Source organism: Anarrhichthys ocellatus, unplaced genomic scaffold, assembly GCF_004355925.1.
Source record: "Anarrhichthys ocellatus isolate YVR2014 unplaced genomic scaffold, GSC_Weel_1.0 scaffold5, whole genome shotgun sequence".
In the NCBI taxonomy this organism is placed as follows: Eukaryota; Metazoa; Chordata; class Actinopteri; order Perciformes; family Anarhichadidae; genus Anarrhichthys; species Anarrhichthys ocellatus.
In genome coordinates this window covers 512,282-538,111 of record NW_022280035.1, presented here as the reverse complement: position 1 = coordinate 538,111, position 25,830 = coordinate 512,282, and the positions used below count along the sequence as shown (strand labels likewise).

At 43.5% G+C, this 25,830-nt stretch overlaps 1 protein-coding gene across 1 annotated transcript; it reads right to left on the bottom strand.

Annotated features, from left to right (window-relative positions):
- Positions 1 to 6: 6 nt before the first annotated feature.
- LOC116382211 (beta-1,4-galactosyltransferase 5-like) lies at positions 7 to 25,830 on the bottom strand. Its single transcript, XM_031845049.1, has 4 exons — positions 25,179 to 25,830; positions 994 to 1,113; positions 622 to 735; positions 7 to 307 (listed from the first exon to the last, which is right to left on the bottom strand). The coding sequence occupies exons 1-4, from the start codon at positions 25,282 to 25,284 to the stop codon at positions 126 to 128; spliced, it is 522 nt and encodes a 173-aa protein (XP_031700909.1). The 5' UTR covers positions 25,285 to 25,830; the 3' UTR covers positions 7 to 125.

Sequence of the window (25,830 nt, the reverse complement as noted above, 5' to 3'; positions counted from 1 at the left end):
TTTCATGCTGCACTGGTTACAAAAATGAGCCCAACACTCATCCCTCTTGAAGTTTAGCCTATTCTTGTTTGGCCTCCAGCTACCAAGGTGACATAATCATGACGTTAGCTGTAAAAAGGGTCTATTTATTGGACAGTGGTTTTAAGTAAATGGTCCTCTTTTGTCACATCCACACTCACCTTCCAGCGAGGTAAACAGTCTTTGGGTTTCCAGTAGCCTCCTGGGGTCCTGTGAGGGTCTTCCTCCAGCAAGGATCTCTCCACCTCCTCCAAAGACACCTCACTCATGTTTACCTTTAACCTGCCCTCTGTGTGTGTGTGTGTGTGTGTGTGTGTGTGTGTGTGTGTGGAGGGAGGAGGGGCAAAAACAACAACACATTAAAGCCTGTAACAGTTGAGCAATCTCAAAGTATAAATCTTCTTTTCCATGAAAACATATTTCCATGCATCGTCAATCTCTCAACCGTTTCACAACTCTATTATTGGAACACAATACGTACAGAAGTACACTTAATGGAACATTTGACGAGGCCAGAAGAACCTGAAGAGCAGCTGCTTTTACGTTTAAACGGTTCAACGAAAGGTCACCGAGTGACGTTTGTTCTCATCAAACTGTACTCACTCATGGAGAGCAGCCGTTCAGGGCACACCTGAGAGGGGAGGTAGGTGAAGCCCTCGGGCAGGTATGTGGCGGGAGGAGCATCACTCTCGCTCACATTGAACTCGTAGGCATAATCTGGAATCACACACATACCAATGTCAACATCACAATCACGAGTCTCGCTGCGTATATATGCTTTTTATTTCTTTCAGCTATGTGCCAGACGCCTGTCTCAATACTCACGTAATCGACTTATGATACGATGTATGGACAAAACCTCAATCATGTTTGTTGACCTCCACAGACTTTGCACATTTTTTAATTGGTTGTTTGGTTTTATTTATTACGGATATATCCAGATCTACCTCTGCGTATCAGTGCGTATGTGTTTACCTGTGCCGTTGATGTTGTAGGCTCCTCTCACCACCTGCTCAATAACCTGAGCCCCAATGTTCTTCACGTTCTCTCTGATCTGGATCCCTCTGGCCTGGACCATGAACACATACTCATTCACTGTGGACAGACGGGAAAAGGACAAGAGAGTGAAGACATATTGTTTTCTTTTCTTGCACACACTGTAATAGTCACAATGGTGTTTTATTACCCAGCAGATTAGAGATGTTAGTAAAAATAAAGAGCAACGCTTTAAAACAACACCTCCTCAGTGGAGCTGGGTAAAATGACGATGCCAGTATCCTGAAAGTTAGACAGATACTTGATTAGATACCCCTCATGTGTGTGTGTGTATCCCAAATCACCGCCGCACTGAACACTGCTCAGCCAGCGGTAACAGTGCTGTCTGCACTGTTGGCACCGTTAGCTCAGACATCTCTGTGTTCAGAGCCGTGTGCAGGCAGCCAATCCCGGGTTGTAGCTGCTGCAGTATTTGGCCAATCACACGTTGCATTAAATCAAAGAAAGTTTGTTGTTATTTTTCTAGATCCGGAAACTAAAAGGATCAACAGCAGGTTTCTGTTTGACCTGGTACGGTTTATTTCTGTTGATACCTTTTTAAAGCTATGGAGTACCGATACCTGGCGCTACTCCTCACGCGTAGTTACACGAGGAATACAAACAACAATTAAAAAGAGGTTGTTGTATTAACTCATAACCAGCCCCGTCCTCCTCTGTGTGGAGAAACAATGTAGAACACTCATGTTTGATGAAACTTGGTCACGCAGGAAGGTTAATGCTGCTCTGGTGAAAGCTCGCTCTTCCACCTGATCCGGCCCAAACTGATTATCTGCCGTGGCGACTTAATGAGGGGATTTACCTACCGCACATCAAAGGGGGTTTCATTCCTAAGAAGCCAACTATTAGAATGTTAATCTGTGATGACGGGGAGGAGGGAGGGAAGAATACAACTTCTTTAAGAAGGAGAAAGAAACGGAGACAATTGGTTGGTTCCCGCCTTCTGAGTGTAATAATTACCATGTTATTATTAAGCCCTATTATGCTGTGTATTTTCAGTCATTATCGACTGCGCTGTGAGTCATGCGTTGTAATTTTGCATGTATTTGTTAGTCAAACAAAAGGGCACAAACGGGGTGTGTGAGTGCAAAGGGGAGGCACCAAGAAAAACACCCACCACACTGACCACAACACCCGGCATAAGAGGGCACCATGTAGCACATCTCGACCAACGACCAGCATCCTAATCCTCCTCCAATGGAGCGCGAGACCCCTCACTACATCCTCATATCATGTCGGAAATCACTTGTTGAGTGGATTTGCATGATGGCTGCTGTTGGGAAACTTCACCACTGAAGCTTAGCGGTAGTTGGCTGTGTGGGTTGACCTAAATAACACCAAACTGGAGCAATAAAGTGGAACAAGAGAGGGGAAGTGGTCTAACTGTCACCTGAACCCACCAGCTCCTCATGAAGCCACGCATGTGCGCTTGCATGAGGATCGGTAGTAAATTTAGCAGAACCAGTGACTCTCACAAGTTTCCGAGGAGAAGAACTCTTCCGGGATAATTGACGACTACTCCCGTTTCTTTATTTTGGATGCCAGCACAACGCGGCCAAATTGAGTGAATCTCTTATCCACCTGCACCTCCTCTCACTATTAATCCAATCAGCATTCATCTTAAAGCAATCCCAATATGATCCACATCCTGTGAGCGGCGCAATACTGCTGAGCTAGAAAACCCGGGGAATGTGATTTGTCATTAGTAATCGTATTACAGTTTCCATCACATTCATCTTGTTTTATACAAACTGCCTGGCTTTGCCGGGCTACGGACTAGCGGCTAAGCGGTAGCTGGAATCAATGTTCTCATTTTACCTCTGCAACAAATATTACAGTGAAGCAAATCTGCAAAGGGATAATAATAACAACAATAACAGAACAATAAACACCGACTAGATCCTGTTCAGTCTCGCTGTAACACATGCAGAGTGCATCATCACAGACACACACACACACACACACACACACACACCGATGCCCCTCTGAGGCACCATATGATGGGAAAAAAATAATGCTTACGAGGCTTCTGGAGTTTGATCCAGTCCTGCAGGCACCGACATATTCCGACATGTCGGCATCTCATCCTCGTGCCTGCCACACAATCCCTCCCTCATCAAACGTGCAGGCTACTATAGAGACCGGACTGATGGTTGGTGCGTATTCAGGACTGAAAGCTGTGACAAATGCAATTAGACACGAGAGACCAGGGGTTTAAGAGGAAGCTAACGTGATAGAGGCCATTAGAGCACTGCATTCCGATGTGTCTGCACATGCATGCATACGATACACATGAAGGACCCACACAAACACCACCCCTCCCCCTCCTCCCGTCAGAAACCCCCCACTGTAACCCATCAAGCATGACGGGGGCGGCCTTGAACAACCTTGTCCTCTACTCAGAGAGCACGCTGTTTGCATGCCAAGCTCAGCCCACCTCTCCTCCCTCTCTCTCTCCACTTATCTGCTCCTCTCTCCATCTCCCCTCTTCATCTCTCCTCTTCATCTCTCTCTCTCTCTCTCTCTCTCTCTGTGTAATGTGCTTTGTATCAGTTTCTGTCAAGTCCGTTTTTTGTTCCTGTCCTTTAAGTAAATAATCTGAATGACAGATTCCAGGCACATACCCTGCTCCACATTGTACTGTAATTTAGGGTTAATCAAAAAAAAAAGAAAAGAAAAAGCACAACAAACAAGGAGAGAAGGAAACACACGCCCACAAAGCCACTCTGCCTTTTTCCTCTGAAAGGCAATTAACTCCACATTGATAGCTCAGCAGTGGGAGGTGATTGGCCCCGTTCAGGTAGCTGATAACAGCTGAAAGGCTGTTTTTCCCCCCCTCCTTCCTTCCCAGCAGAAACAGTGACATACACTCATAGCTTTCAGGGTTTTAAAGCTGTGACTCTCAGAAAAGGTTCTTCTTTTTTACTAACCCTGCCCTGCCCATGGGTGACGCCCACGGACCCGCACATGCAGGAAGTGAAGGCACTATGATGCTGAGCGTGCGTTACGTCAGTGTCATTAATTCAGCTTTCACACTATCAGTACTGTAAACACTCTAAATTGGCCTAAGCATGATTTACCAGCCCATTTGCCTCACTGTAAAGTAAACGGCTGATTACTCAAAGCATTAGCACTAAATCCCTCACAATTAACGGGAACAATCACAGTGATTTGAGTGTATTGATCTATCGAGGATGCTTAGGACCGGCATGATGCTAATTTAGACGATATATTTCTGACTGGAATTTAAAAAAACTATCGTCAGACATTTCAGTCTCATCTACGCAAACAGACAATTTTTCAATGGAGGCAAAACACAAATTAACTCGGAATAATGGGCTAAAGAAAACGTGATTCGATTCGAGCTACAATATCGACGGAGTGTTTCAGCGATGGAGAGAATTTTGTTAATAGTTTAGCTTCGCGTTCTGCTAACATCCTCAGCCGGCTAAATTATTAAAGAGTTAGAGAGAAACGTGCATGGGGGAATTAGCAAGCTAACTAGCGGATGGCGGGCTACTTGGCTACCTTTGCTAATTCCATCACGCTACACAGGATACAGAAACATTTTTGCCTCACTCCTTGACGCTAGGAGACCAGCTAGCTAACTCGCCAGCTCCAGAAATGGACCAGCTAGTTTGCTAACTAGCCAGCCGTGCTCTCCGGTGCAACCATCTGCTCTCCTCCCGGCGAAGTACATAGTCTGCCAACTTTCTCAAGTAACACTCGCGGCCCCGAAGAGTGAGTGACTTCACATATTGAGAGAAACTGTTATTTTGCTTCAGCCATTGTGAAAAAAGACATGCTAACAAAACTTGCTAGCCGGTGTTAGCTAACACGAATTATTCTGCATTTATTCACGAACAAATAAACTGTACACACACTGCACCGCTACGATGTTACTGCTGACTTCACACTCATAACTCTCTTGACTGGACACTTGCTAACGTTACGCAGGGCTAACGTAACACACTGGTGGACAGTAAGCCGGACAGACACACAGCTGACAACCTCGCATTAAACGAGGAGATTTACTGGGGAAAGTGGCCGCATGCGGTTGTATCGTAGTAGTTGTACGAGCACATGAGCACTGGTATCGGTTTCGATGCATCCCTAAAATAAATGCAGTATTTTATCGTGATTGTTTCCATGTTTGTGCAGACAATGTGTAAAAACCGCATCCGTTAGTTTGTCATTAGGACAGACACAGATAACTAAACTCGCATCCGGTTTGTTCACATCATCAACCAGTCAAAACCACTTGTCCTCGCGTGTCACGACACACACACTTACACACAGACACACCTTCAAAAACCACTTCTGCTTCCTCTTACAGTGTGTTAGTGTGACTCATTTCATTGAAATATGAAACTCCCAAAACATGGTGGTTCATCACAGAACATTTGAGAGGCAGACAATGATTCTCTTGAGCTCATTAGAGTATTTTGACAAAACTGCTCTCGAAGCCAAGTGAAGTTATTTCTTGTGGCTTCCTCTGAGCCAAAGCAAACACACGGTATGGTCTGTGCCACATCAGGAAGCCTGCACAGCTCTGGTATTTAGAAATGTTGTCGATTAGATTTGCCATTTTGATCACTTTATTTTGGCAAGTACATTCTCGTTACGTCGGCTATTTAAGGTTGACAGGAAGAGAAGGGAGTGCTTGAAACAAAGAACTTCATTAATCTTTGACTTTCCAACACAAAGCCTCATATGACCTCTAAAGTGGAATGTTTTTACTTCCCTCTGTGCTGAAGAGGCGGGCTCGTTCTGTAAACGCTAAAGTCCGCCCCTGAGTGAAGAAATCACACCATTGGCTGCCGCTCTTTCAAAATGAATGGGTGTGGCAGTGTTTCGGCTGATAACGGTTTTCTTGCCTTAGCTGACACATTTAGGGGGAGCTCTAAAATATTGAAATTTTTGGTGCCGGTTCTTTTTTTTTTTTCCTGTGTAAAATTTACATTTTCCCGCTTGTGTTTCCAGCGTGGTCATATCTTGCAATTGTAGGTTGATGACGCAGTGTGACGCGTTCAGAGCAGACGGGAGGTATTAGCAGTGAAGTTGTATGTTGGTAGTGTATGTACAGAGTAGGGTTGTCTCTGAATAAACACTGCATCATATTAATTACACAATAACACTTTAGATGAGTAATCCAGATCGACAAATTGTGGGAAAAAAAGCAGTCTTCCATTCATTGGCTCACATGTAGCTTCACCATGTCACAAGCTACTTCAGGACACTTTAAGAACAAATAAAACTGCAGATGAACAATTTACAATCCAGGAATTCACATTATAAAAGCTGACTATTCCTTTAACTATTCCGCACATAAACCCAACAAGGTTATCTTTGTTCTGTCTCTTGTCTTTATTTATCTTTTCCTCTTCCTCATATCTTTCTCTGTCCGCTTACATAACTTGAGGTTATGTAAGCGGCATGTATAATACTTTCCCGGGAGGCCATTCTGTCCACACCTTTGAGAGACACATCTATGTGAAGACATAAAGTTGCTGCATCAAACCAAAATTTTTTGAAACTTGTGAAATAACATTTAACCTTTGTTCAAAATAATACATATACTTATTTAGGCTTACAATATATGAGCAATTGTCATCAAATGGCAATAATAAGACTTATTAGGCAGTAGTCTACAGATTCAAAGTGTTTTCTTAGATTTTTTTCACAAAAAACAAGACAATCATATTCAATTTTATTCTTATTTCTTTGTGGTTATTTATTGTTATTATTAAATGTTTTAAACAACTATTAACAATTATTAAGTCAACGATGCCTTGATTACATATACATCAGTCATTGTATGGAATTATTTTGAAAAAATATTTTTGTAGCACCTCAAATATTGTGATATTACCCATTTTTGTCCTGAACATATGCATTAGTCATTGTGTGGAATTTTTGAGAAAAACATTTTTATAGCACCTTAAAAATTTTAAAAATGTGCCATTTGAAGGTACAAATTCAGTTCAGAGTTTTTACTTAGTAAAATATCTTAATTGACTGTCAGTCAGGTATTATTCATTAGCAACCCTCAAATCAAAGAATAAAGACACTTTACGCACAATTTAGGTGTATTTTACCTTTATCTCACGAGATGCAGGTAGCATGTTTTATACTTAATGTGAATATAATTAATTTAATCTAATTACCATTATGCAATATGTATACTTTGTTGGCATCTTATTCTGAAAACCGGATGTTCGTCTGAAGAAACCGGATGTTGTCTTACATTAATCTTTCCGTTAACTTTCAAAGTCCTTCGCTCGCTCCCGATCTGCGCCGTTTGAATGAGTTTACCGTGAATTTCAGGATATAGGTGCACTAAGGTGTAAGTGTCTGCTGAGTTGACCGCAGTCTCTCGCAGTCACAGGTCTGATTAAGAAGCGCTCCATTTTTTTCGGGAAATGCCCCTCTCCTAGTGATATCAGGGGCAAAATGATATTTCTTAGGGGCAGTTTTGCCCTTTGCCCTCGTGTATTTCCGACGCTGCTACTACTACTGTGTACAACTACAATAACAGCAGGAAAACCACCATCACTGCAGAGACCAGAGTACCAGGAAATCAAAAAATAAATAAATAAATATAAGCGTTCCAGAGATCTCCGTTTCGCCATCGGGGTGGGGGGGGGGGGGGGGGACCCGGGATAGAGAAACCGAGAGTCCGTGACAGCGAATACAAGCACGGGAAGACGAGAGTCTCAGGGCAGATGTCTCTTTGACGGGATGAGTGCTCTTCATTTACTGCAACAGGAATGACGTCAGCACTTCTCACAGTTCCTGGCCTCCTGCCCGCGTCCTCAGAGCATGCTGCCCCCCCCCGCTTCCCACTTCCTCTTGGACGGTCAATTCCACTCATTCATTCATCATGTATCTCCTAAATCTTGCCGTGTCTTTGCCCTCTCCCTTCCCTGTACGGGGCTTAAACGCCTGTCGGATAACTGAGCAAAAGATGATTTATTTTTAAAAATCATACTCAAGGAAAAACAAGAATCGGTTGCAGTGCTTATACTATAATCTTAAATTTGCTATGGTACTGAACAAATCATCGTCCAAGACATTTAGGTACTTTCTTATAGTCTCTACGACTAAGAACTGGAAGCAGCTGCTCATCACCACACTGCTTCTTGTCGTCTTTACCCACAACTGAAACTGATTTAAACATACATGAACACCGTCATTCGCACACGTACGTCCACAAACATGACGCATGACTTATTTAGGTTTTTTTCATGCTTTATCAACATGTAGAGGGGATATTTGCGATACTAGAGCGATTACATGATCTAAGGTCACGTTTTCTCAACCTCTTACATTCAAAGGGTCAGCGTGAGCCCGGAGGAGTAACAGTCATGGGGGGGTAGTTTGTACATGTGTGTACTTAAAGAGCCCGAGTTGAGTCTGGGTTCATTTTGTCACTACAAACTGCCAAGCTGTTGTGTAATTAAACATTTGAAATTTCTATCTCTAAAAAAACATTATTGATGCATTGCAAGAAGTTTTTAAAAAATCCTGGAAATATTGAGACGATGTCATCAAAAGCTTGAAGTTTTTTTGGTGAAATCTACAAGCCCTTAATTCACACTTTAATGAGTGAGAGACTCCTGCTGTTGGTTCTAAACCTGATGCAAGGTGTTGTGATACCAAAAGCACCGCTATGGCTGAATAGTTGAAACTGGCAATGTTGTAAGTTTCATGTGTAAAGAGCATGTTGACACACATTAACTTTAACCCTCTGCATTAAGTCTAAAGATGGAGGTAAACACAACTGGTGGCCGCTTCTCAGCAGCATTATACTTAACACTACTTTACCTATTTATTCTCAGCTATGGCCACCAGCGCGCTGTTGGGCTCATTTTCTGTAACTAGCGTAGCATGAAAGCATGGTGGAATTAGCAAGCGAGCTAAGTAGCCAGCCATTTGCTAGTTAGCTTGGTAATTCCACCATGCTTTCATGCTCCACTAGTTACAGAAAATACTCTTCATCTCTAATAGTTGAGCTTGCAGCAGCCGTGACGGCTGAGGAGGTCAGCAGAAGGCTAAGCTAAACTATTAGCAACATTTTCTCTCCATCTCTGGAACAACTTTGCCGATATTGTAGCTCGCTCGAGCCTCGAATCACAGTTTATCATCTCAAATGTACGCAATATGGATTCTGGCACCCAACAGCACAGCCAGATGACATTTTGGTGTAACTCCAGCGCTCTACTCTGAGGTGATTCCTGTTTAGCCTGCAGCTAACACCAGGACTTAATCATGACGTTGGCTGTAAAGTAAACAGTATACTCTTTCCTTCTTTCCTAAGCTCTTAAGATCCAAGGCTGTTGCGAGCTGGCCCGGTTAATCAATGACACCAATCGATTCATTAACCTCAAGCCGGAGCGGAAAACAGCACCGCTGTCTCAGCTCATAAACGCAGCAGTGCACTTGTCACCGCAAGTGCACTGAGACTTTAATACCATAGATAAGAAAAAGAAGGGGAGTGGAGCTGTTAACATCCATTTAGAAGATATGTTGTAATCTGCATCTATGTGCACTGTGAGGAGGAAGTATGTGTCATGGAGCCTGCACTGTACGGTAATTGAGAACCTCTCCAAAATAACATATCGCACTCAGACACGGCAAAAAAAACTTGTGCCAGCAGGGACAGCATGGGGTCTAGTTGGAGTTCAGTTTCTAGTCTTGCACTAGTCACTCTGCCCCTCCATCTGCTGTGCATGTGCATGTGTGTGTGTGTGTGTGTGCCCCTCCCCTGAGTCACTGTGTCTGCCGTGCCACGACATGGCAGAATAAAACACAGGGACCAGACGCGGCGAGGAGAATTACATAAATCACTCAGTGGTGCGAGGACCCCTCGTCTTCTTCAGTCTGCTGCGAGCACAAAACAGATCCGAGTGGGGGGAAAGTGAGAGATGAAGAGCAGGAGATGGATATGTATGAGTGTGTTTCTTTTTCGGAGCGCATCCACACACACACACATGCACGCACAACGCTATCTCATCTTTATTTCTCTGTTCTACTGCAGCCCGTGGGTGGATAAGAGAAAAGATATGCAAGTGGAAATCCAAGGGTTGTTTCTCTCGGTTTAAGTGTTGTAAGTGCTAAATTAAAATGTAATTTTCAAGATTAAAGCAGTTATAATTCATGTTTTTTAGAATAGTGTATTAAATGCAGGCGGCAGCCTCAGTTTCTGCAAAGTGAAGCCAATGTAGAAGTGTCTTAAAGCTGCATTCTCTCTAGTGTCCACCAGGGGGCGACTCCTCTGGTTGTATCGAAGTCTATGAGAAAGCGGCTCTTGGCTGCTGTAACAAGTGTGCCTCCAACCTTTCCCTCCCTCCATGCCCACTTGATTGCACTGACACTGCAGGTTTCATCACCCTTTTAAACTCAGCTCCTGCCAAACGCAACTACACTGCAGGTCACCAATTCAACTCAAGATATACCGTCTCTTGCCAAAGAACTCGTACACTCATCCGGCTGCATTGCATCCTTTCACGATCTCTGATTAGTAATTAAATGCCCACTTGTGCGTGTACGATCGTGTTGGAACAGGTTTGAACAAGCAGAAGCTATTGCACACCGAGTCCTGTCCCAGTACCGGTGATTTGCTGGTTGGAACCGGGCGGCCCGCTGTCGAGCTCGTTCTTTCCCTTCCGCCAGCCCATTTTCACCTGCGTTTACATTTGGCAGCTGCCCAGAACATTCTTGTGTTATTGCAGCGGCTCAGCGTACGAGGTCTAGAGAGAACAGACAGGTACACACATGAGAACCCAAATGACACCCCCCCACTCACACACACACACACACACACACACACACACACACACACACACACACACACACACACACACACACACACACACACACACACACCATATTGCCGCCGTCTATTTTAATCCTGCTCGCTCTATTTTTTCCTATTCCGCCCCCGAGCAGAAAGATGAGGTCTCCTCACAGCTGGAGGTCACTCCTGTTGACTGAACAAATGGGCCAGAGCAGGCAGCCAGTACACCACGCTGCCACGGCGGCTACACACAGTCGAGCGAGACGCAAGAAAATCCAACGCGTGCCCTTCCCTTTGGATTTCCTCCTCTACTGTAATGTGGCTGCTTTAGCTTAACGCTCATGTTACTCCATTTAAAAAAAGGTGGTTTAAGGACTCGCCTAACATCACTGTGAGACACGAGGCAACCTGGCTAACTACACCCATGCTAAATTGAAATTACTTAAACATTTATAGGATGTCGGGTGACTTTCCTTGGGAAAAGACAGTAAATACTAAAGGCTAACGAGTATATGTCCCAGTACTGCATTTGCATGCACATATAAGTATTTGTCTATGTATTCCAGACTTGGTAGCTGCAGTTAATATTTCACGAGAGGCTGGATTTGTTTATTTTATGTGCTAAAGACTTACGTGGTAGTAAATTGATTAATGAAGTACAGATCAAAGCTACAAAAAACAATTTGTTCCAGCCGAGGTGAATCCAGGTCGTGACACAGACTCTGTAGACACTCTAGTTTTACGGGAGCGGCTGGTGTCTGTCGAGGTTAAATTGACAGTGTCTACAAGACGAGAAGGGAACACCGGGTCACGGTGAAATGTAAATACGCACAAGCTGCTGGTATCTGGATGCATTGTTGGGAGTATAGTCTCAGGAGGGAGAAAGTCTGTCCCAGTGAGAAAAATAGTTTTAATCTAGTTAAACCAATCGCCACTACAGTCGGCTGAAAACTACATTTTTCTCCACCTGAAGGTCTAATAAATGGTGTCTCATCTGGCCACTTCAGCGCCCACACCAGAGTATCATATCAAAGCAGCTGGTAATTTGCACCATTATCATACAGTGGATGTGAAGCAGCTCGGGTCACAGCTATGCTTCGTTAAACCCCCCCCGAGGTTCTATTAGAGGAGCCTTGTAATGAAGCGCCTATGTAGATTCTGAGCTGATTGCTGCCACGGCCAACCCGAGGTGTTGATGTGGATACCTGAAAATAAGGCATTATGTCCACATTGTCAATTACACTCCGACCGACAACAGCTGTGCATCAAATAGAGAGTAGTATACAAATAGTACTTTTGTAGGCCAACCAGGAAGTTAGCGTCCCTCAACACAAAGCCAACGGGATTTCTCTGTTGGATTTTGGATTATGGCGGAAAAATAATCTCTGTGGCAAGCAAACGTTTACGATACTTACATGTTTGAATGCAATCAGCAGAAGTAAAAAGTCAACGTTATCTTATAAAGGAACGCCACCATGGTCACATGAGTATGAACACAACGAGGCTGTGAAAGCAGACGAGTCGGCGTGATGACGTTTTGTAGTCTAATTTTAGCGTGGTTTACGCTTGACGCATCAGGTTTTCAGGGTGTCTGCACATTGGACATTTTCTAACTACACGGACGGATATACAGTAATGGAGCAACTTCGTGGAGCTTTGAGAACGTTGGTTCGTCACGAGGGGAAACCCACACGGAGTAAAAAAAGATACGAACGTTTCCACGCCGGCTCACGTCTGTACCGCCGAGGCTTTAGTCGCTTACCAACCGCCTGTTCACAGACGTGTAAAAGTTTCTTAATTCAGTTACTCATCTATTTTATATTTTAGAACAAAACAGAAGTGTCTCAAGCTTGTGTTAACCACAGGCCTTATCTCATGCATCTAACCATAAACATATAAAGAAGAGGGAACCAGAAGTAGAGAATGCTGACTCATGTCAGGGTTTTAGGACTCTATGACGTAGCCTCCTAGTCCCGTTAATGGGACCACTTTATTGGCGTAGTGGGGATGCTGACCCTCATGTCCTCAGCTTCCATTGAACGAGAACGGCGGATTTTTAACCCCATTGCTTACAATAAAGTCGCACACTGAAGGGATCTCGTTTAACATGGAAAGGGAGAGACAAGTCTATTTTATATTTATAGCCCAATATTAAAAATGTTCCCATCAACTGTCCCTTGACTCACGATTCTGATAAGGGAAAAAACTCCGCATGGAACAAACAGGATCGCTCTCCCACATGTCGTGTGCACAGAATGAACAACATAATACAATGACAGTGTCGACAATCATAGAATGTAAACGTATATACAGGTGCTGGTCATATAATTAGAATATCATCAAAAAGTTGATTTATTTCACTAATTCCATTCAAAAAGTGAAACTTGTCTATTATATTCATTCATTACACACAGACTGATATATTTCAAATGTTTATTTCTTTTAATTTTGATGATTATAACTGACAACTAAGGAAAATCCCAAATTCAGTATCTCAGAAAATTAGAATATTACTTAAGACCAATACAAAGAAAGGATTTTTAGAAATCTTGGCCAACTGAAAAGTATGAACATGAAAAGTATGAGCATGTACAGCACTCAATACTTAGTTGGGGCTCCTTTTGCCGGAATTACTGCAGCAATGCGGCGTGGCATGGAGTCGATCAGTCTGTGGCACTGCTCAGGTGTTATGAGAGCCCAGGTTGCTCTGATAGTGGCCTTCAGCTCTTCTGCATTGTTGGGTCTGGCATTTCGCATCATCCTCTTCACAATACCCCATAGATTTTCTATGGGGTTAAGGTCAGGCGAGTTTGCTGGCCAATTAAGAACAGGGATACCATGGTCCTTAAACCAGGTACTGGTTGCTTTGGCACTGTGTGCAGGTGCCAAGTCCTGTTGGAAAATGAAATCTGCATCTCCATAAAGTTGGTCAGCAGCAGGAAGCATGAAGTGCTCTAAAACTTCCTGGTATACGGCTGCATTGACCTTGGACCTCAGAAAACACAGTGGACCAACACCAGCAGATGTCATGGCACCCCAAACCATCACTGACTGTGGAAACTTTACACTGGACCTCAAGCAACGTGGATTGTGTGTCTCTCCTCTCTTCCTCCAGACTCTGGGACCCTGATTTCCAAAGGAAATGCAAAATTTACTTTCATCAGAGAACATAACTTTGGACCACTCAGCAGCAGTCCAGTCCTTTTTGTCTTTAGCCCAGGCGAGACGCTTCTGACGCTGTCTGTTGTTCAAGAGTGGCTTGACACAAGGAATGCGACAGCTGAAACCCATGTCTTGCATACGTCTGTGCGTAGTGGTTCTTGAAGCACTGGTCCAGCTGCAGTCCACTCTTTCTGAATCTCCCCCACATTTTTGAATGGGTTTTGTTTCACAATCCTCTCCAGGGTGCGGTTATCCCTATTGCTTGTACACTTTTTTCTACCACATCTTTTCCTTCCCTTCGCCTCTCTATTAATGTGCTTGGACACAGAGCTCTGTGAACAGCCAGCCTCTTTTGCAATGACCTTTTGTGTCTTGCCCTCCTTGTGCAAGGTGTCAATGGTCGTCTTTTGGAGAACTGTCAAGTCAGCAGTCTTCCCCATGATTGTGTAGCCTACAGAACTAGACTGAGAGACCATTTAAATGCCTTTGCAGTTGTTTTGAGTTAATTAGCTGATTAGAGTGTGGCACCAGGTCTCTTCAATATTGAACATTTTCACAATATTCTAATTTTCTGAGATACTGAATTTGGGATTTTCCTTAGTTGTCAGTTATAATCATCAAAATTAAAAGAAATAAACATTTGAAATATATCAGTCTGTGTGTAATGAATGAATATAATAGACAAGTTTCACTTTTTGAATGGAATTAGTGAAATAAATCAACTTTTTGATGATATTCTAATTATATGACCAGCACCTGTAAATAAGATTACAGCTGGGTATTGTTTCACACATCGGTCTAATCTTTTCCAGCATCATTGAGTCTTTGGAAAACATTGACATTTATGTCGCTGTTGGTAATTAATTTAGCAAGGATTAGCAGGATAATGTATTATGTTTGCCACCCCCAGTAAATACAATACCTTGCTGTCAGCATGAAGGTGACTCATTAATCACAACACCTTTTTAAGTATAGACGTGGGGGGGGGGGGGGGGGGTTGCACACTGTGTCGTGCCACTACTAAGACACATTTTTTAATTAAGTGAACATAAAACAGTGCGAGAAATTTAATATTTTTCAAATGATTACAGGCATTCAGAAGAGTACAGAAGTAAAGCATGCTTGATTCTCATCAAACACTTTTATGCAGGCAAACTTTAAAAACAGGTGCAGTCATCACAACCATTATTAACCTCCCGTCTAACACTGATCAACATTTTGTGTTTGGACTGAGCCTCGCTGGCTGCTGTACGCCGGCTCATCACCAAAACCTCATGACCAAAGGGAACCATGGTGACGGTCTCCATAACAAAGGGAGGCCCCAGACCAGGTCGACAAAAGGCTGGGCTTCTCCTCGGGATGATTAGGTTACATAACTGATGAGTGCCTCCACACGAGACCTTTAGTCTGCCTCTGAAATTACCCACAACTCTCTATCTAAACATTGGTGCACCTACAACCCCCACCCCCCTGCACTCAGCTCCACCATCTGTCGGTGGTCAAATATCCAGACTGAAGGGACAAAGTGTCATCTTACAGACGAGAGACAAAGGTTACGTCCTCAATTCTCAGTTTGTACATCCACGATTCCTTTCCTGCCTCCTCTCCTCGTGTCTTAGATGAGCAGAGGAGGCGAGGAACGGGACACGAGAGGAGACGCATTTTAGGAATTGAGACATACTTCGAGGTGGAGCACTGAGATCAATTTGTGGTGACGAGCAGGCACGAAATCGAGAAAATGATAAATGAGGCCCCTATGTGTGAGGTAGCGATTGCCCCGATGGATCACTGTGGTTTGCTCTGAGTCGGTGTCGTATCGTATCTAACAGGAACAGGAACTTGGGTTAGGGAAGCTGGGTTAAAAAGTACAATATACAATCTGAAGAATGAGGAAACCGTTTGAAATCTATGTGAAACTGCAGCTTCATAGTGGCTGAAGTTTAAACTTGCAGAGGACATGCGAGATTTATTACTTATTACTTATTTATTACTGTTTGTACGATGGCATGCATGAAGTTAGGTAAACGCAGAACAATCAGTGTTAGAATAAATACATAAAGTGATGATGTAATTCTCAGGTTTCCTTGAAAGGAAAACATATTTCTGCAGATGCAGTTTATTATCATTTTGCGTTGTTCATTATAAGCCTATAATAACAGATTAAACTGAGAAGGGGAGGTGGATCGACTGCTCTCAACTCCTGGATTGTAACCATGAAGAAAGAACAGGAGTAGCACGGACACCGAGCTGTTTTCCATGGTCGTTTGACCGGTACAAAAGAAAATGGCGATTGTTGTCAGTGTAAAGTGTAGTCGCAGCTCCGGAAACAGATGGCTGGCTAGTTAGCTTGTTAGCTTGTCCTCCTGCGCCTGACCACCAGCCTGCTGTTTGGCTCTTCTGTCACCAGTGTAGGATTAAAGCATAGCGTCCACCAGCTAGCTAACTAGCTTGATTATTCCACCATGCTTTAATGCTACACTTGTTACAGAAAATGAGCCGAACAAAGCTGTCAATCATCTGACGATAGCTTTGTGTTTTGCTACGCTGTGACAACAGAGTGTGGATGAAGCATTGAGTTGTTAAATTATACTCTTTTACTCTGGTTCTTTACACCTCCTAACATTACTACTCCACTGCTCATTTTAGCCATTATTGCAAAAGTCAACATAAGTCTGTTTGGTTTAGATGAAAGTTAGCGCGCTACAACGGTCACAGTCGCAACTGTACACATAATAATGGCCGCCATTCTGACCGTCCTGCTACATTGATTTGAATGGGAAAGTCCATTCTCCTGATATTAATATTATGATTGTTTTTTGAAATATATTACAACATGTATTAAATATAAACGGAATTTCTGTGATTGACAATCAGAACACTAACTTGTGGAAACATTAGGAACACCTTAATCAAACACAGTGACGTGGAGTCCTTACAAACAGATCCCTGTGTACACAATGTCTAGAACCTTCCATGCAGGAGAGGCTTTGCATTGAAGGGGAAGTCCATATCAATCAGATCAATAGTATATTTAAATGTGTATTTAAAAAAACAGAGCATGGGTGTAACTCACCTCACACAGTAGTTTATGTAGTTTAATAACTATTTGTGAAGGTGATTAAATGCAAATCCATTCACTTTGAACTCCTATAATTTGCTCGTTTATTCCCAAATAGCATCGGCAGCAACAGGTTCCAACCATCTGTTCAAAATAGATCCCCAATAGATCTGTGCATGGCATGTTCTCACATTTTAGGTCAGACTAATCTCTTGTTTCTTGCTATTGGCCATGGAAGAATTATGAAAATCCACGGACTGAATCGTGTTGAAAACAATGGACGGAGTGATTTTCCTCCTGTAAGCCAGGCGATCAGACAAAAGCAAGGGCTACGTGTATCTTGTCCTCAATCATGGGGAAAAGAATGTTCTAGGTTTTTACAGTGTCACAGTCAGAGCGGCTTTGTTATCTGTGTCCTTTTTTTCGCAGTGACGCCCAGCGTTCCTGCACATTCTCGTAAACCATGTTTGGAGAGTGCGGTATGTGTAACAGGGTATAGCGGGGTAGGGTATCACACGGTCAATTGAAAAAGCCTTAAGAGGATTGCTCATGCCTCTGACTGACTCACAAGGTGCAATGAACTCCCACTCTATTGATGTTTAACTAAATTCTTTTGTTAATAGAGTATTTAGAGTCACATGTCCTTGGACTGAGCACACACATTTACAACACAGGAATGTAGCAGAGTACCACGGCAGGCAGAGTTAGAAGTGTAAAAGCTCTGGTATCAAGCACAAAATAACACATTACTTTTGACGTGGTTATTTAAATAATGGGGCTCGTGTTGTTCCGACCTGTCGGTGGTAAAGAGCCACAAACAGTCTTCCATTACTTTAAGTTATTTACACTCGTTGTGGGGACTTTTACAGACGGGTCTCCTGTACGGTGTACAGATGTCCCAGACAAAGAGACGGCCCACGGCTCCGTCCGACTGTATCCGTGGGGATTTGTTGTCATCATGGGAACAAGGATGTCATGTTTTCTGTGGTTGCTGTGACGATAAAAAGGAGTCGGTCCTGGATGGGAACGAGCCCTCGGGGAACCATGGCAACTGCAGTGAAAATGTCAAACAGCAGAACCTTAAGTGCTCCAACCGGAGGAATTCCAGTGATTGAGCTGCTGTTTAACTATCCAGCTTCCTTTGATCTCCTGCTACGTTCAGTTTTATATTCATTGTTACTAGAGACGTTCAACTTTAACTTAAATACTGTAGAGAAGCTGCATAATTTATCACCGCGTGCCTTGCTTGTTTATTCACAATGGAATCTCTGTGAGGCAGCTTGGCACCAAGTTAATATTTCACCCCGGCTATCCCTAGCCTCTGGAAATGAGCCGTAAGAGGCTGGCTGGATGGAGCTAAATGGATGGATCAATTAGGCAGCAGAAGGTGGGTGGGAGGTGGGTGTAGCATTACAGCGGGGACAAGAGATGGATGGCTTTAAGAGTGCCAGAGAAGCTCAACTGCGAGGCATCAGCACATATGCTGTATGAGTACTAAGCATGCACAGGCCACAGACTGTTTAGTGGACGTAGTCACCGTGACTTCATCCATTGGTTTATAGACTGCCGTTTCGAAGCCTCAAATTCAGCATTTTGGCCGGCGCCATCTTGGTTTTATTTGCAACCAGAAGTGACATGAGAGAGTGGAGCTAAGTACCACCGAACGCTGAATAGGACATTTTTAGGCGACCTAAACCGCAGCAATTTTCATGAGGTGAAAACACTGTGAAAGAGTTAAAGTTGTAAGAAGAAACACAGACAATCACTGTGTAGCCCCGCCCTAAAGCATCCCCTGCTTTATGGTCTGTTTGACTCTAAATGGACCATAATGTACTAAATGAACATCATGCTGTATTGAAGAAGACTTGAAACTAGAGATTGAGACCATAAACTCATGTTTACAATGTTTACTGAGGTAATAAATCAAGAGAGAAGTAGAGTCATTTTCTCATAGACTTCTATACAACCAGAGGAGTCGCCCCCTGATGGCCGCATTGCTTCACTCTTCAGACCCAGAGGTTGCCGCCTGGCATGGGCACAACTTTAGCCATAGATACCAACTTGTGCTTTCCTACACCCGTAAATACAAAACACACTCAGTCGCCTCTGCATGGCACGAACATAGACGCCACTATTACCACATAAAGTGGATTTGTGTCAGAGAGTCTGGCCAATTCTGAGCATTATAACCACCAGGAATGCCATAAATGCTGATGTCGAAACACTTGTAAGGGTTACGCTATGTTCACACTTTGAGCGTCAAAAGCAACAAAAACCAGTTTGTAGCTTCATGTCGTGACTTTGGAAATGACTTGAAGCACGTCGCTCGTAGTGTGAATGCTGCATTAGGAGAGGCAGTTAAACCACGACTAGTGCCGAGTTGTTTTTGTCTCACCAGTGGTGCAAAGAAATGAAGATACAATGTTATTTATTTATCTTTCTAGCATGCTGCACACAGGTTTTATGTGTGGCAAGTTCACCGCCATGTCTTCCTCCCCCTCAACAAAAGGTCATGATCTACGCATTAGGCAGCCAGGGTAACAGTTTAACATCCAAACAACGCTGTCACAAGGCTAAAGCTAGCCACATGTGGACTTTTTTCATTTCCTTCTAATGCAAAGCACCAAACTGCATACCGCCAAACGTAATTGGTCTGATCTTTACAAGCTCCTTCCTTATTCAATACCTCTCCACCTCAATCTTTCAATCTTTTACCCATATTAGGATTCAAATGTTCCTGTGGAAAGGCAGCCACTCGTTACATTGGAAAGCCGGCTTTGCAGGAGGTGGCTGCACAAACGAATAGACATGCAAGTGGCCGGACAATCACATATGTGCAAACAAACGCACAGCTCGGAGGGTGTGACCAGAGGAAATGTAAAAAAAAAAAAAAGTGCCCTGTGAAAACTCTGTTGATGCACCAGCATGCCCAGCAGCAGTGAGGGTAGAAAAAACAAAAAGCACAGTGCTGGTCTGTGATATATCTGCCATGACAGTGATAACAGGGCACAAGGCAAGCTGTTGGTATCCACCAGTGGATCCCTTACAGCAGGGTAGGAAGAGTGAGACAGCATTCAACATTCAAGTGGCCCTTTGCTAAGCCCCGCCCCTTCAAACACACTGTCACTAACTGCACTCTGAATAAATATCATCTAATCTTTGGGAAACGCAAATTCAGACAGAAGGGTCTACAATATGTGTTTGAACGTTACATCCAGGATGTCAAACTGAATAGAAGTCTATGGAGGTGTTTTTGGACCCTGGTCAGAGCTGGTTGATGCTACGCTATGATTGGCCGGTCTGTGTTCAAGGGACGGGATTTAGCGGAGGATCAATTATAAAACTAGTAAATTTGAATGGACCAGGCTTTACGGGGTAACTCATGATCGTATTTTGATATTTTGCGTCACTGTACGTCTGATTCTGCAAGAAAAGAAAGAAAGTCAACTACAATACATCAAAAGATCTGTCACTGAACAAGAACACTCACGTGCCTTTAGTGTCACAGAGTTTTATAGATCGCCGCAATAAAGATGTGAAAACACATAAAACCTGGACATCCATGTGACGAGTCATAAACTGTCAAAAGGCCGAACAGCCAGAAAGCAGAACTGGTTCAAAGCTTCACGTCTTCAGTAAATGAAGGAGACACATCTGCCTCATTATTCCAAGACAATATGTTGCTATCTCAGTGTTGTTAATGAAGTCTCTGTGTAATACCTGCTGATTAAAGCAGATCAACTTGAAGACATGACACCTGCCGGTATGCAAATTAATTTTTCGGGCCTGTAAGAGCAGGAAGTGTGTGTTTACTTCCAAACGCTTTGGCTATCATTTGCATTTGAGACGTGCACTTACTCACAGCCTGCCCCCTTGAGTCACTGGGAGGATGACAGGTGTGTGTAGGTGTCTACCTGGAGAGGAGCTACAAAGGTAACGTGAGGTTGCCTCACAGCCTGAACAGCACATAAAAAACGTCTATGTCGCTGTTAGCTAAATAGGTGTATCCTCACCTCACCACTGTGTTACATAAATGCGTGGTGATGCTTTACAACCTGGGTGGGTCTCCTTGCTAACTTGTGTGTCAGTATTGCTTCACACTGTGAGGCAACCTGACGGCCACTGTCAACACTAACCAGCAGGCTGCACCTAGAAATTAAGCTAGACGTATTACACATAGACGTACGCAAGGCATCCATCTCACACACACAGTCAGATGTGAGGATGAGTCTGGGGAAGCACCTGGCTTCTTGTCTTCCTCGCTCCCACCGGATGTGGAGGTGTGTGTGCATCTGTGTTCAAACCTATAAATAGAACCTGTGTCTTCCCCCTTAGCTCTAGCTCCGGTGGGATTCTCTCATGTTTTAATTAAATAAACTGCTGCAATCGGGCCCAGCTGTGCCCTGCATCCCCAGCCTGCATCAGTCAGCATCCACACGTGTGTGTGTGTGTGTGTATATAATAAATAAAGCGAGGTGTATCGAAATAGATATATATATATATATATATATATATATAGCCGTGAAATTGGGGCATGCTGCACTGAAGCCACCTAGGAAGCCCTGCTCAGGTGTTCTGGATGGGTTCCCCGATGTGCAGACCAGCAGAAGGAAAGCAGCTCTCTTTCATCACACCCCTCCCTCCCTCCCTCCCTCCTACTCTTTCCATCGGTCTGTTTCTTCCTTTCTACTGTGAATTGTTCTGCTAATTCTACAGTCCCCTTGCTGTATGATCATTTTCAGCAAATCTGTTCACACCATCAGAGCGTGGCTGCCATCATGCATCTATGTATTTAACACTTTGAGGCCACTCCCCCACTAGATGACATGTACTGTATAGTGTTGATGCTAGGAGTGCTGAAATGGGAGGATGTTGTTGTGCTGAAGGATAATTATGACAATAGGGAAAGCTAGAATGATGATGATGAACATATTATTTATAGTGAAATGTAGCGACAGTATTGTGAAATCAATCAATAAAGTTTTATTTGTACAGCACCTTTACAAACAAATCGAATGCAGTTCAAAGTGCTGTCGAAATTATTGACGAGACGAAAATAAAGAGACAAAGAGACTAATGGACCCCAAATTAAGTTAAGAAGGAAAATAAATATATAAAATGCAACTCTGAATAAATTGAGAGTTGCATTTTTTGTTTGAGGTTCTTGTCTGCTTTGTGGAACAGCTTATAGAGAGGAACCAGATGATCTTACTGGTGCATAAACTATGAAACGTTTCTGGGAGGTAATATATCGGAGGCAGCGTCTTCCTTTAAAATCGTGCTATGTAGCAAAAAGAGTTCAAAGTTCTACGAACTTCTAGAAAATGACTCTACTTCTCTCTTGATTTATTACCTCAGTAAACATTGTAAACATGAGTTTATGGTCTCAATCTCTAGTTTCAAGTCTTCTTCAGTACAGCGTGATGTTCATTTAGTACATTATGGTCCATTTAGAGTCAAACAGACCATAAAGCAGGGGATGCTTTAGGGCGGGGCTACTGTGATTGACAGGTCGCTACCAGAGACATATACGGTGTCTACATCACTCCTCTGCAGTCCAAATATGGTCACTACCTGTTGCAAAAAGACAACTAATGGCCGTAATCCCAGATGGACAACGTCCAAAACGCCAAACATCTGAGTTAATTAATCTACGGGATCCTGTCTCAATATTTCATACAGTTTGGTGGTTAAAGTCACTTTCCGGAAGTAATATCGCTGCAGTTTTTCTGATAATAATTAAAAAGTATAGCTGATAAATTGATCCTGTGCATCTGATTAATCCCTTCTCTGCATCGTGGAACTATTTTCTTCGGTGCATTCGGTCCGCGCCGCTGAGAGGAGACTCTTAAAGATGATGCATCCTGTCGTTAAACCGAATGCTAATGCTGCGCTGTGGTTTTAAAAACGTCTTTGTTAACCGGCCGCATTCGCTGCCGTTTGTCTCCCGTCTGAAAAAAGCCGCGGCGCACTTTGGTGCATCTCTTGACCACAAGGATGTGAAACCTCAGCTAATGCCCCCTGCATCAATCTCACTACCAGTGAGTAAATCACACCACCTTCATGCCAAAAACAACAATAAAATTGGCGCTATTCCTTTTCGAGCACCATCTTCCACAACGCACGTCTGAGTTTCCTGCTGCTCGAGCTGTGGCGGGACGCCCCATGTGTAAAAGACTAAACTATAGCTTTTAGTAGCGGCAGCAGAAGCTCCTGGTTACCATCTATAATTAATGGACTGGTGCTGCTGGTCCTTTTTCAGTTCCTGAACTACCCCCCCCCACACCTTTCCCGGTAAAACCACTTGACCATTTCCAGCCCTACGACAGTCAACGCCCAGGAGGACGGACACAGACGAATCTCAGTCGGTCACCAGACGCCATCGATACCTAAAATATTGAACAAGTGAATGATTGTTTACTCAACGATTTATGCAGTTTATTTGTTTCACGTTCAGAGGGAATCGTTGCTCGCCGTTATTGGAACTATTCCTGCCGGTAACGTGAATTGATTCAATTATTGATCAAGTTGTCCACTGCGGGTAAAAAGCGTGAATGGATCAATACCCATTTTGATGAGTAAGAGAAGAGGGACCGGCTCTCTCTTTGATGGTTTAGAAAAAAAGCTGCACTTGTATGACATGAGCATTATTCCACTCGTACAGTCAGTGATGATGCCATGGCTCTTACCGGCTGACTGTTAATGTTGTTGAGCCTATTGACTTCCTTGTGTAAACTACAACCCTGGCCTCGCCTTGAATGAGGGCTCAGATAGATGACTCGTGTCAGTTCTCAAACTGCATTCTGAATTAGGTTTAGAGGCTTTAAATGTTTTACAAATCAATTGTAAATACAAAAAAACAGAACAAAAAGGGCTGTTACCATTTTACAAAGTTTTTGTAATTACGTATTTTTGTTTCCTAAAACATAACCAAAGCACTTTTTTACTAAGCCTAACCAAGTAGTTCTGTTCCCTAAATGGAAATAGTTGTTTGTGTTTTTATGTTTCAATTTAAGTTATCCACGTGTTTTTAAACTGCTTAAAACTCTCGACCTGTAATCTGTGAGAAACTACATTTCCCTCAGAACGTTGTAGTTCAGTCGAGTGGGGGCATTATTTAGTGGTGGACAGGTTCGAGATACATCTGAGATAATAAAGGAAGCCCAACCTCGCCAAACCACGCCTGTTGAGCAAGCACAACAGAATATGTGGTGGCTCGATCAGCGAGTATATAAAAAATAAAAAAGGTTTCAGTGGAATAACAGATCTGGTTGGCACAGAGTCGAGGCCAGAGTCAGGGTGAAAGTCCTGACTTTTACAATAACTGCTATGCAACGAGATAAGCCGCAATAAAGCCACTGATATTTGGGCATCACATGGGGCGATAATGAACCAAAATAGCCCCTATATACACATAGATATGTACGTATCTGGGCTGATAGTGGACCTGAATGGACCTCAGCTTCCGAGAAAAGACGGGTGAAACCGCAGATGCACAAGAAAGACTGAGGTGGTGACACAGGTGTTCAACGTAAAAAGACAAAGGCAGGAGACATTAATTAATTAAACAAACACGCTATATTACACACCTGCATGTGACCTAATGATGTCACAAATGGATTGTTTTGTCATCTCCAAGCTGAGGTTGACTTGTAAAATAAATGTAATTTAGGCCCTATGAATCCATGAGTAATAACGTGACCTTTGCCCCCAAACAAACAACAAAAAAACAAAAACAGGCAGTAGTGAAACACACATTGATGCTAACAGTGAACCCCCCAAAAGCCAAATGACTATATTTTGCCATAAACGCTTTATAATCATAGCTGCTGGGCCTGCTACAACCCCAGCATGATTATAGCAGCTCATCAGTAGCACTGTCATTACCACGGTCAGGTACATGGATATTATGGGATGGAGCTCCAAGCATCCAGCAGGAGTCTCATCACCATCGATTGGGAGAGAGATCAAGGCTCCTCAGCAAGAGGCGCGTGAACACCGCCACCCTCCTTCACTGTCACACATGACCTCACAAACCCGTATAAACAACATGTTATTTTACCGTAATATCACTTGGTTCTCACTTACCGATTCCTGGGGCGGAGTAGATGAAATACAACGCGGAGGTGGACAGCGAAAAAAGGAATAAAAGCCCAAGGAATGACCTTCTCCGGAACCGCAAATGTGTCGGCATTATTATACAGGCAGCAAGAAAAAACACATACACCGAAACCAAACACACGCGCGCACGTTTCCGTGTGATCTTTAACACAAACGACGTTTTTTTGGGGCAGTTCAAACGTGTCCAAGATGCGCCAAAAGAGAGCCTCAAGCCGGGTCCGCGGACTGCCCTGCGTTTAATGAGCCGAGTGGAGGTGGCCGGTCTGCGGTAAAAAAAAAAAAAAGCGATGATGATGATGAGGAGGAGCGAAAAAGGCGACTAGTAGGAAGTCGGCGTATTTCCGCGGAGCGCAAGTCAAATTACAGGCATTTAAAAATCCATTCCCTTGAGGATGGGTTTCGGGGTTTTTTGCGTTGCGGTTTGTTTTTTGGTCCCGTGTCGAAAAAAAACGGTTGACAATGACAGTTCAACCCGGTGGTTTTTCAGTGAGAGACCATCATTTATACGTCGGTGGTGTTTTGGTCGCTCCTGCGCCTTTTCCCCCCCCGCCTGCCTACCAACGTTAGCCCTATGAATGGAGCTGCCTTTCCGCAAAATGAGCAAATACCACCGAAAAGT